This window comes from Gopherus evgoodei, chromosome 7 (assembly GCF_007399415.2).
Source record: "Gopherus evgoodei ecotype Sinaloan lineage chromosome 7, rGopEvg1_v1.p, whole genome shotgun sequence".
NCBI lineage: Eukaryota > Metazoa > Chordata > Testudines > Testudinidae > Gopherus > Gopherus evgoodei.
The window spans coordinates 71,115,494-71,126,768 of NC_044328.1; the positions used below are offsets into that span (position 1 = coordinate 71,115,494).

Below are 11,275 nucleotides of genomic sequence, written 5' to 3' on the forward strand. Positions count from 1 at the left end.
CCCACCTCTGCAGTAGAACTTAGGTAAGTCACTTTAGTCTCTGTGTCCCAGCCCCCTTTATCTTCTGTGCAGGGTCAATCTCTTGCTATGTGTATGTACAGCCCCTAGCACAATGGGGACCTAGTCTCAGTTGGATTCTCTAGATGCTACTGTAACATAATTAATGTCTTTTTTCCCCTTTGAAATAGCCTAAGAAGACTGTCAAGGTGAAACCTCGTCCACCTATGGCTCCTCGACCATCTAGCAGTTCGGCAGCAGCTGCTCGTCATCGTTTTTTAAGAGTACTCCCCCACATTGGACAGTCCTGCCTACCTCCTCCTGGGAATTCATATCCCTTGGAGTCTTCCCAGAATGCACTTTCAGCTTTGGCTACTTTGGCCACTGCTGGTAGAACAATGCCATCCATTACTAGTGACTTTCTTAAGGAAGATGACAACTGGGAGAGCACCTCCCGGTCTCAGTCAGTTAATAGCATTCGACTACCACCGAAAATATCTCGTGTTGAACTAGAAAATGCAAAACTACCTACAAATAACTTCCTTCCCCCTGTCCCATCGCTGCCTATAAATTCCGGAAAAGCTTTAGAAAATGTGACATCCACAAATGAGGATGATCCTGTCTTGTATCCACATCTAACAAACGTAGAACTGTGTGCAACAGAAGACAAGTTTCTACCTGAAACGGATGCTTTTGCTTTGTTAGCAGAAGCAAACACTGCTGAACAGTATAGTGAATTATATGGAATAGGGAAGGTAAACCCAGAGCTTGGACTGTCTGATGGGGATGACGAGTCTAAGGCTGTAGAACAGCATAGCAAACCCATTACAAAAATCCTGAGCACTACAACAATGGAGGCTGGACTTCTCAACGCTCGTGAACTAAGTCCTCCGAAGAACACACTCTTATCACCTCTTCGGTATTCAGCCCAAGTGGCACATCACAGTTCTCTGAAACCACAGACACAACCCAAATGCTTTGAGGTTGGTAACTTGAGACCTGCTGCCTCCCCAAATCTGCTCCAATCTTTGGAGGTCCGCAATATAGCAGACTCCTCTTTTCCAAGGACTACAAGATTTCGTGGTGTGAAGGTAGACTCACCTGGCAAAAGACCCGATATCATTTCTAAAATGGAGGCTAGGGACATCACAGAGGTGGCAAACAAGGCATCCAAAGAACCTGTGGGTTCTGTAAATAACTTAGAATTTCTAGCTTCGCTGGCCCGAAGCACAAGCAGGGAAAGTTTACAGAATTCCTGCGGGACAGGCAGGTTTCGGACTTCTGGTATTGTACTACCTACGAACCTCCTGCATTTTCAGGAAGAAAGCTTTAGGAGAGCCTCTCCCCCAGATGAAGCTGCTGAATACTTCCTAGTAAGTACCAGTATTTCCTGAACAATTGGGGTGTTCCTATAATCTCTAGTAAAGACTGCCAAAAAATGACTGTTCTTCAAGCTCGGGGACTATAAATCTCATCTCACGCCATCAGTAGTTCAAGCAGACTGTTTTTTAGATTTCTTTGGCACCTTGATTGCATGTTTAGCTAATGGGTTTCTAGAGGCAATTTTCCTACAGATTTACAGTAATGTTAAAGTACTTTTGGTTCAGAATGTAAACTCCTTTACTACTTGTAACTCTGCTGGATAAATACTGTATGTGAAGAAATGTCATTTGGCTCCTTCAGCTATTCATTAATTGTGAGCCATTTTAATGGCTACTTTGTAACTGACACTGTATGTGCCTAACCACAGACTTTTAATATGCTGTACCACATTTCTAATATGCTGTATAAAGTACGGAAAGACTATTAAATCGCAGTATTTTAAACAAGGTTTGTTCCATGCTAACTTGAACTTCATATTACAAAATACTTCTCATAGCTCTCTTCATAACATATATTGACTGATACAACATGAGCTTCAGACAAGCTGATATGAAATTGCTTAGTCTTTTATTTGTTTACCATTTGTCAGTAACTCCACTTAAAATATTCTTGTTTTTAGTCTGGCCATGGGCTTGGAATGAATGGAAATGTTGCAGCTACAGGGAAAAGAGTTGGTAAGTAATGTGATTTGTTTAAAGAGCTGAAGTTGACTGTTGGTCTCTTCCCAGTTATCAAACATGCAAAGAGCAAGAATTATACCTTTGTAGGGCATAGAGCTTTGAAACACTTTCTCTGTACTAGATTTTTACAGAATGGTATTAAACCTGAATGTTCTGAGTTGTGCTTTCATACATGGATCTCATTCTGGCCTTGGGTAGAATTTGGGACCCAGGAGAGTATTCCTCGCTCTGTCATTGCCCTGTTGGATAACCTTGGGCAAGCCATGTCCCTCTCTGTGTCTGTTTCGCCATCTATAAAATGGGGGTAATGATGCTGGTCTCCTTTTTAAAGCACTTTCCATCAGTGCTATATAAGAACGTGGAGGTGGTACTGTAGCTGTGGTTTAGCTGCATATTTTTGTTGTTCACTGAGTGCCAGGTGTTCTGTATCGTCTACAAAAATACACGTTCTTGCACTGAAGAGTTTAATCATGTAAAGGGTTGATCCTGCAAACAATTATGCGCCTATTAAAGTCAGTGGGACTGCTCACATAGTGAAGTTACTCTTATGTGTACAAGACTGGGTCCTGAAAGACCTTGCAATAGGAAACATGGAGCAGGTGAAGGTGCAGGGTGGGAGTTGAGGGTTACAGGTAAGGCCTCGAGTTTGGTTTATCATTGGAGCACACATCACACTGCTTGTGTTAGTGGGGAGCTATGAATGTGCAGTACCTACTGAAAATCAGGCCACATGTTTAATGCCTAGATATGGATTTAGATGCCTGACTTTGGGGATCCAAGCTTGAAAATGTTGATCTATATTTCTAATTTAATAAAATAAGCTCTTACCTGTTGCTGCCATCTTGTTTCTGTATGCTTCCTAATGCCTGGCTGCCATGTTTTCTTTGCCAAAACTCGCTTTTCTTAGGGCAGGTCTACACTTAAAATATTGCAGTGGCACCACTAAAGCGCTTCAGTGAAGACGGTACTATGCCGACAGGAGAGCTTCTCCTGTCGGCGTAGTTAATCCACCTTCCCAAGAGGTGGTAGCCATGTCGACAGGAGAAGCATAATGCTGACTACACTGGGGGTTAGGTTGGTATAACTATGTTGCTATGGGGTATGGCTTTTTCACACCCCTGAGTGATCTGGTTAAACCAATGTAAGTTAGTAGTTTAGACCTGGTCTTAAAAAAATTGCCTGTTTGCTTTCTTTTATCTCATTTTTTTTGTTTGTTTTAACATAACCTCTTACCATCGTTCATTAAGATTTGTTTATTGCAGTATTTTGTATTTAAATTGTAGCCTACTTTCTACTTGACACTGCCCGTGATTTATATAATGTGTGTTTGCCTAAAGATAGTTTTAACAATAGCTTAGTTGAGAGTACAACACTAAATGAAGTGTGCATCAACACTTGCAAAAGAATCTCAAGTGAGCAGGACTAATTCTAATGCACTGTACTTGTAAATGATTCAGAACCTTTTACATGTGTATACTGTCTTTTACATGCAAGTACAGTTGTAGGTATCATAGTAAAACGTTAGTGTTCAGAATGTTACTGTAACTTGCAAGTGTCTTATTTGGATATCAAACCGCATTAGATATTCCTTAAGGGGAGTATTTATCGCTGGAGAAGTTCCCATGAGTAATGTTCTTTTTTTGGTTCCATTTTGAACATTAGTATATTTTGATAATCTGAATGTTAAACGGTCATTGGTGTGTGATTAAAACTCAGCTGTATGTAAACAGATGTTTCTCTGAACAATTTGTGTAGTTCCATTGTTAGAGAACAAGAACAGTGTGCACCTGGTCTAGTTCAGTGTGTGTAAGTAGCTCTGCCATCTGAAACAAGTCTAGCTATTTGTTAGGGACAGAGGTAGAAGGATACTGCTACTAGCTACTGTTGCTTTAAGGAGTGATTGCTCCAGCACACGGCCTGATAAGACCTCACCAGATCTTTTGTCTCTGTGAACCTTTTTCCTTAGTCATTTATGCATCTTAGGGATTGTGTTGGGGAGTAAGCCCTTTAGTGATGAATACTATTCTTTCTTACAGTCCTGGAGATAAGCTTCTTGGCTATATTTAATTCCTTATTCAAGGAAAATGAACACACTGATATTTTATCTTCAGACTAGCTTTAATAGTAATTTTTGTGTTGGCTCAGTAAATTCATCTTTTAAAAAGTCTTAAACATTTTTCAATAGCAGGTGTCTGGGAAGGCCTCTACTGGCTTCAAGCCTTGCATAGGTTCCTGGTGCAGGCAAGACATCTTAGGCAGTTAAGACTGCTGCGTTGGAGTTGGTTAGAATATTTCTAGTTTTTCTAACTTTTAGAGCCTGCAGGCAATCCTTAAACCTACATGCAAGTCCAAGGAACTCACTCACAATATCAGTGACTTTTGTTTACTTAGGAGTTAAGAAATCAGTTGAGCATGATTAACTCTTCTCCTCCTTTGCTTCACACCCTTCACAGTTGTCCCACAGTCTTTTCCTCCACCTAGCATAATGCTGGAAAATGTGATGAGCAATAAGATCTAAGATGTTAAAATATATTTGTTATGAATCAACTAGAAGATCATGTTCCTCAAAAGGGAATCATAAGACTTTCACAGTTACAACTGTTGATAATCTATTGGCAGAGGCAGTGGACACTGACTTCCTTCCACTGCTGGTGGCGTTGTTGGTTAATCCAAAGCTACATTAATGTCCAGCTGTGTCCAGCCCAAAGAGGGTACGTGTGCGCTATTATGGTACTCACCAGAGTCAAGGAAGCTATTGCTTGTGTAGTCCACTCCAAAAAGTGAGTTGGGGGTTGAGTATTTTGTAGGACTTTGTACTATTTTCTTCCCTTCTCCTCTTCGATCGTGTACAGCTGATAAGAATAAGTGGTATATTAAGGTTTCTCCTCCATCTGGACTTACTACATGGCTGTATATACATGCTTGCCATGGCGCTTGCACTGTCAGAGCTTGTTCGTTCTTTTCTATGGCACCACTCTTGATGCTGTTATCTGTGCCAGAACAATGTATTTGACTGGAAGGGCCTTACAAATAAAATATATCCGATTTTCTTTAGTTGGGGCTGGGAGTGGAGAGTACATGGTAGACTTTGTACATGTAGGTCATATAACTTTGTGAGAACACTAGCTGACTCTGTTACTCTCGGAACATCCATCATATGAGCTGTGTGTACTGTATTGTAATCTCCAGCTATTATTGGTTGCCAAATAGCTTGACTTCTGGTATGTTTGTCTTTTTAACTCTGCAAACAATCTTGTTTGCAGACTGCTTGGGTATATTTAATAGGCTCCTACACAGTGTTCTCCTTCATCTGCTTTGAAGCATTTTAAGTGGTTCAAAGTGGCAGCATTTGAATAATCAAATAAAATGCACTTGGAAGATCAGATCTAAGCAGTCTTATCAGAGACTGGCAGTGTCAAAGTTATTACCAGGCATTTATTTTTCAAGCATTTGTGGCAAAGCATGGTGAACCAGGTTCTCCAGAGGTATAAACTAGCAACACTGTCTTAAATAGAGCTATTTTATGCCAGTTTATACCAGCAGAGGGTCTAGCCTGGTGCACGGTATGCCAGTGGTTTTCAGCCTGTGGTCCGTGGAGCCCTGGGGGTTCACGGACTATCTCAGATTTCCAAAGGGATCCACACCTCCATTTGAAATTTTGTAGTGGTCTGCAAATGGAAAAAAAAATTGAAAACCACTCTTATGCCAACAAACAGCATGTCTTGCAAACAGTTCCAGACCTCTGAGAAGTGGAGAGGCTGGTGTTGCACTGTGCAGAGCCTTGTGAAATTTCCTAAGAAACGAATTGCTAATGGTCTGCTGCGTGTTGTGCCGCAGACTTCACTCTTCAGTGGCTGATGTTACAGTAAATTTGACAGTCAGGTTAATCACCTTGGAAAGAGCAAACCACTAGTGAAAACAGCAGTTCCCAAACTGTACTCCGCAAATAACTGATGGTCCATGGAGGGCTGACTAGTCAGTGGTGTTGGCGTCTCTCATTTCCAGCTGCTGTACAAGCAACAAGGATATAATTTCATTGCAGATGGGAGGGCATTTGTCCATGAGGCGGTCTCTTTTTTGGAGAGTTATTGTGGGGCAGTTCTCTGGCCCGTGCTATATTGGGGTCAGACTAGATGATCACAGTGGCCCTTCTGGCCTTGGGGTCTATGAATCTGTATGGTCCATAGTAGGAAAAATATTTTTAAACTCATCCTGTTGTATAAACCCTTAGTATTATCACCTCTAACAGATATAACACAGGTTCGCGTATAGCGCAGTAACAGCAGGGCTCCAGGGGGCTTTAAAGGGTCTGGCGCTCCGGCTGGTGTGGGAAGCCCCTGGCCCTTTTAAATGACCACTGAAGCCCTGCTGCTGCTACCCTGGGGCTGTGGCAGCGGGGCTCCGCTGGAGATTTAAAGGGCCTGGGGCGCCTCGTGGCCGGATATAACAGCGTTTCACATATAACGTGGTAGGGATTTTTGGCTCCCCACGACCACATTATATCAGGGTAGAGGTGTATACTGCTCTCAACATCATTCCCAAACTGAGCTAACCGAATCCCCCTGATAAGTGTCTGGGGACAGAACCGGCTCCCCAAAATGGAGCCCAGTAAATTGAGCACAGTTTTAGAGGATAAAACTGATAGTGTGAACTAGCTAGATCTAGAAATAAGTCTTCCATGCCAAGCAGCCATTGGTTTAGTGGGACAAACTCAGCCCTTGTGTAAGCAGGCAGAATGCCCACTCACACACTGGGAGATATGTCAGCTTAGTTTAGGACTGAATTTAGTCGACTGCTGGTTGCATCTGAAAAGGACTGGCTATTAGAAACTAAGCTGTCACGTCCATAAAGTACTTATGTGATGGCTTGTGCTGTGAGCATCCAGATACGATGGTGATGGATGCAGTAGAAATGCATTTATAATCCTCTGTATAGGCTGGTATTTTCCTCTCCTGATTGCTAACCATCACTTGCCACATGGCATCATACAGTAGGTGTGTGTGGACAAGGTGACTGACTAAAGTGTTCAGATCTCTCTGGTGAAGAGGAAAATGAGTATCTTGTCATTTCATGCCTACTTTTCCTGCTACCTTGTAACATGTCTGCAAAACTTTAAAATGTTAACTTAACATATCCAGACACCTGTTACGTTATGATATTTAAAGGGCAAACATCTCTGAGTTTACTTGCTGCTGCATATGCTATATACTGGGTACATCCTAAAGGTCCACCGATTCCACTGGAAAGTCACCAGTGGTCAAGGCATTCTGTTCCAGTCACAAAATAAAAACATACACAGTGCAGCAGGGAGACAGGATTGGAGCTGCACTGCTTGGTTCTGCCCTTCATTAGTGTGAACTTACACCAGTTGCTTAATCTCTCTTGTATGTCAGGACCCATAGCCTACCTCCACTTTCCTAAGATGCTGTGAGGCTTAATGGATGCTTTTAAAACAGACTGCGAGCCCCATTTGAAAGGTGCTGTGTAAAGGCAAAATATGTTCTCTGGCTGTGGGACTAGTCGAATATCATCTCTTGAAATACAAGTGTTCAACAGCAAGTGTAACTATAAAATCTGTTCATTACGTGTTTTACCTTTGAAAGCAGGTGAAGCAACCCATCTCCCACCTGTGAATGGTTCAATGCAAACAAAAAAGAAAACTACAAAGCACTGCTTTCTCTGTGGCAAGAAAACTGGATTGGCAACCAGCTATGAATGCAGGTAAGCTGAGTGTATAACAAGTGGTTAAAATGTGTGGCTGTGATCAGACAAAAGGGCATGTGTGTTCTGGAAAGTACAGTAATTCTAAAGCTTGGTATACCACAAGGCAACTAGTGTTCAGAACAAGTTGAGAAAGTTGTTCATGACTTAACTATGAGAAATGAGGTTCAAATAGAGACTGTATCCTCTGTTCTCGGGGTACCCATCCTGTGCCCTTGCAGTCAAGAGAACTGGGCTCACAGAAGACTTTGGGTCACTAGGTGTAGCCAAGAGAGCATGATGGTAGGGAGAATACAGACTAGTGTGAGAAGAACTTGTCTAAGATTCCATCATCAGTGAGAGAAACTTAAGAACATTTGTAGCAACTTGGAGAATACACTGCTTTGGTTGGTACTTCTGTGTAAATCTGCCATTGACTTCAAAGTTGTATGCATAGATGTTATGGTTGTGCCAGTTCCAGGATTTAGAGCGACAAGTTGGGGAGGTAATATCTTTTATTGGACCAGCTTCTGTTGGGGAGAGGAATGAGCTTTTGAGCTTACACAGAGTTCTTCTTCAGGTCGCTTGAAGAGCTCTGTGTAAGCTCGAAAGCTTGTTTCTCTCACCATCAGAAGTTGGTCCAATAAAAGATATTGCCTTCCCCACCTTGTGTCTCTGACTTCTAGGGTTACATTCGACCCTGGGGTAAACCAAAACAATTAGCTTGCAACACCTTTTTATCACTTTGTATTCAGCAACGTACTATTTTTAAATGGGTTCTATTTTGTGTAAAACAGCAGTCGCCACTGAACACTCTTCCATTTATCTTCTGTTTTTAATTAGCTTTCATGAAGTCAGACAATCTAAAGGTGCGGAAAGATGCACCACTAAAGTTTAAAATGGTGGTTGGGCTCTCCTTGTTTGTGTTTTGTGTGATCTAAACATACTGAGGAAGAAAGAAAAATGTGTTAAAACTATTCCCTTTCAAATTTTACCATTAATCCAATGGTAAATCAAAGCTAAATAGATATGGCCAAGGTGATAATGGTGCATGTCACAAAAAAAGAAAGGAGGAGGGGGGAGAGAAGTCTTTTGTTTGTGCTCTTTGTGGTGGTGGTGTTCGCTCTCAGGACTGAGAGGGACGGGACATCAATCCAGGCTCTCCAAATCTTTCTGAATCAGTCTCTCGTGTTTCAAACTTATAAGTAATTAGCCAGGCAAGGCGTGTTAGTCTTATTTTTGTTTCCTCAACTTGTATATGTTTCTTTTTGCTAGAAGGATTTTACCTGTTTGCTGTAACTTTGAAAGTATCTTGTCCCCCTATTGGTCCTCTGGTCAGATGTCAGCCGGGTTTACTGAGCTTCTTAACCCTTTACATGTAAAAGGGACATTAACCCTTAACTATCTGTTTATGACACTCCCCATGGAAGAGAGCTGCAGTGGTGACCCAGTAATGGGGGGTGGGGAGGGAAAGGGCACCTTCTGAGTGTCTTAGAGAAACAGGCTCTTGGCAGGTGAGTCCTAACTTTGTGTGTTCTTCATTCTTCAGATGTGGAAACAACTTCTGTGCAACTCATCGTTATGCAGAGACTCACACCTGCACCTACGATTACAAGAGCACGGGGCGGAGGTTCTTGCAGGAAACTAATCCCGTCGTTAGTGCACCAAAGCTTCCCAAAATCTAACTATGGTTGTGCTGCATGTGGCTGTGCTGCCATGGCGGAATTGTATTACATTGAGAGAAGCAGTATTTGCTTCGGCTGCATTTATTTTGCCCTGCTCCATATCTAAAGATTTGCCAAGTAACAAAAGCACATGAGGATGCATCTGATTGAAGAATAATGTGAACACTACTGTAGCTGACACCTTTATTCTTTAGTGAATCAAAAGTTTAAAAAGTAGTTTTTAAAAACTTACACTATGATTTTAACTGTTCTTGCACGTCTTGTGTTAAGTGTTTTATATCTGAAAATGCTATTTCACTAGACAAGTCTTTAAAAGATGCACTTTACTAAGTTTCATATTTACTGTATAACCAGACTTGAGGGGGTGCTGTAATGAGGGTGTCATGTAATGTCTCTGTACTCTACCTTGTGTTTTGTCCATTGTGTGGTATCTTAAGTTATTTCACTAGGAAGTCTCCCCCTTACTTCGAACCACCTGTCCAGAGCTTCAAAGAGTGTAGTACTTTGTTCCGTTCAGTTTGGCATTCATATACTGTGTATCCATTCGGCAAATAACATATCATGGTAATCACACTATTTCTTAAAATACTACTCTTTATATGGCAGTTTTTTTAAATAGAGAATTCCCTTTGTTGCCATTAAATACAAGGAACAACTTATTTTAACTTTTTTTGTAATCCTAGATTTTTTAAAACTTCACAACTTGGTTTGTTAAGATGTTGAGTGCTGTTACCAGAAGAAATTCTAATAAATATTAAATTTTATTCTGGTTTGCATGCGCTTATCACAAACTCAGTACTAATTTTTAACATTTTACAGGGTGCTGGAACGGAAGGGAGGGTTCTCAGAAGCTTACAGCATTGCTAACTCTGTTCTCATTGAAATCAGTGGTAAAACTCCCCTTTATTGGGAATAGCTAGGCCAAAATTGAACGTATTGAAAGTCTCTCTCTTGCAAACAAGCCAGTCAAACCAAGCAAATCTAGGTGTTACCAAACTTCAGCAGATGTTTAAGGCACCAGGCAATATTGTTGGCAGGCTTTACAACCTTATGCCAACATCGCACTGGGCCAGTTTGGTATTTGTATGGGAGACCGCCAAGGAACACACAGGCGCTGCAGAAAGTAGTGTTAGAGCACCACCTACTGAAACCATTTCTTCTTCTACTCATTAAGTATTAAAGCATCCCAGTCTGGTACCGAGGGGCACAATGCTACTAGATGTTGCCTGATTTTAGGAGGTTAATAATATTAATTTGGATAGTATGGGTTTTAGGCTCGCTGGTCTGTCTGATCAGAAGATAAAAAGGTTCTTGTCCCGAATCAGGCTCCACAGAATTGACAAAGGACAGGAAGTTCATACTGAGACAGATATAGCCTTAAAGACTTTTTATTAAGATAAATGAAGTAGTAATTAAAGAATAAAATCAGTTACAAAGTTACATTTGTATTACTGCTATTCAAAAGATACATATGGTATTATATGCTGCAAAGCTTTGGTTAATATACTCACCCCATTCCTTGATAACCTGGTGGTGAAAGACACAGGACCAGCCTCGCCTCTGGCTGTTCAGGTTCCTCAATTCTTCAGTGAGAGGTGCAAAGCTTAGAAGAAGCTAGCGCCAAGAGCTATCGAAGCTAGCTTAGAGTTTACTAAACTACCTTAAATTTAAAATCAAAACCTTATAAACAAAACTAAGAACAAAAGCTTAGGGAAACCAAGTTTAGCCTAGTCCCTTTGGAACTTGGAAAGTTTTAAGAAAAACAAGTACAAGATCTCTAGCGAGGCCCTCTTTTATAGGGCACAGGTGTCTGAACCTCCTCCTATGCCC

The 11,275-nt window shown here is 41.4% G+C and overlaps 1 protein-coding gene across 5 annotated transcripts in view; it reads left to right on the forward strand.

The window, feature by feature from the left end:
• ZFAND4 (zinc finger AN1-type containing 4) overlaps positions 1–10,209 on the forward strand; it is a 38,656-nt gene extending 28,447 nt beyond the window's left edge. For 4 of the 5 annotated variants that reach the window (XM_030571026.1, XM_030571025.1, XM_030571030.1 and 1 more), the window contains exons 7-10: positions 189–1,370; positions 2,000–2,054; positions 7,664–7,781; positions 9,310–10,209. In XM_030571026.1, the coding sequence (XP_030426886.1) occupies positions 189–1,370; positions 2,000–2,054; positions 7,664–7,781; positions 9,310–9,445 (1,491 nt within the window). In that variant the 3' untranslated portion in view covers positions 9,446–10,209. The remainder of the gene's footprint in view (positions 1–188; positions 1,371–1,999; positions 2,055–7,663; positions 7,782–9,309) is intronic. The other variant, XM_030571028.1, reaches the window with a different exon arrangement.
• Positions 10,210–11,275: the final 1,066 nt, after the last annotated feature.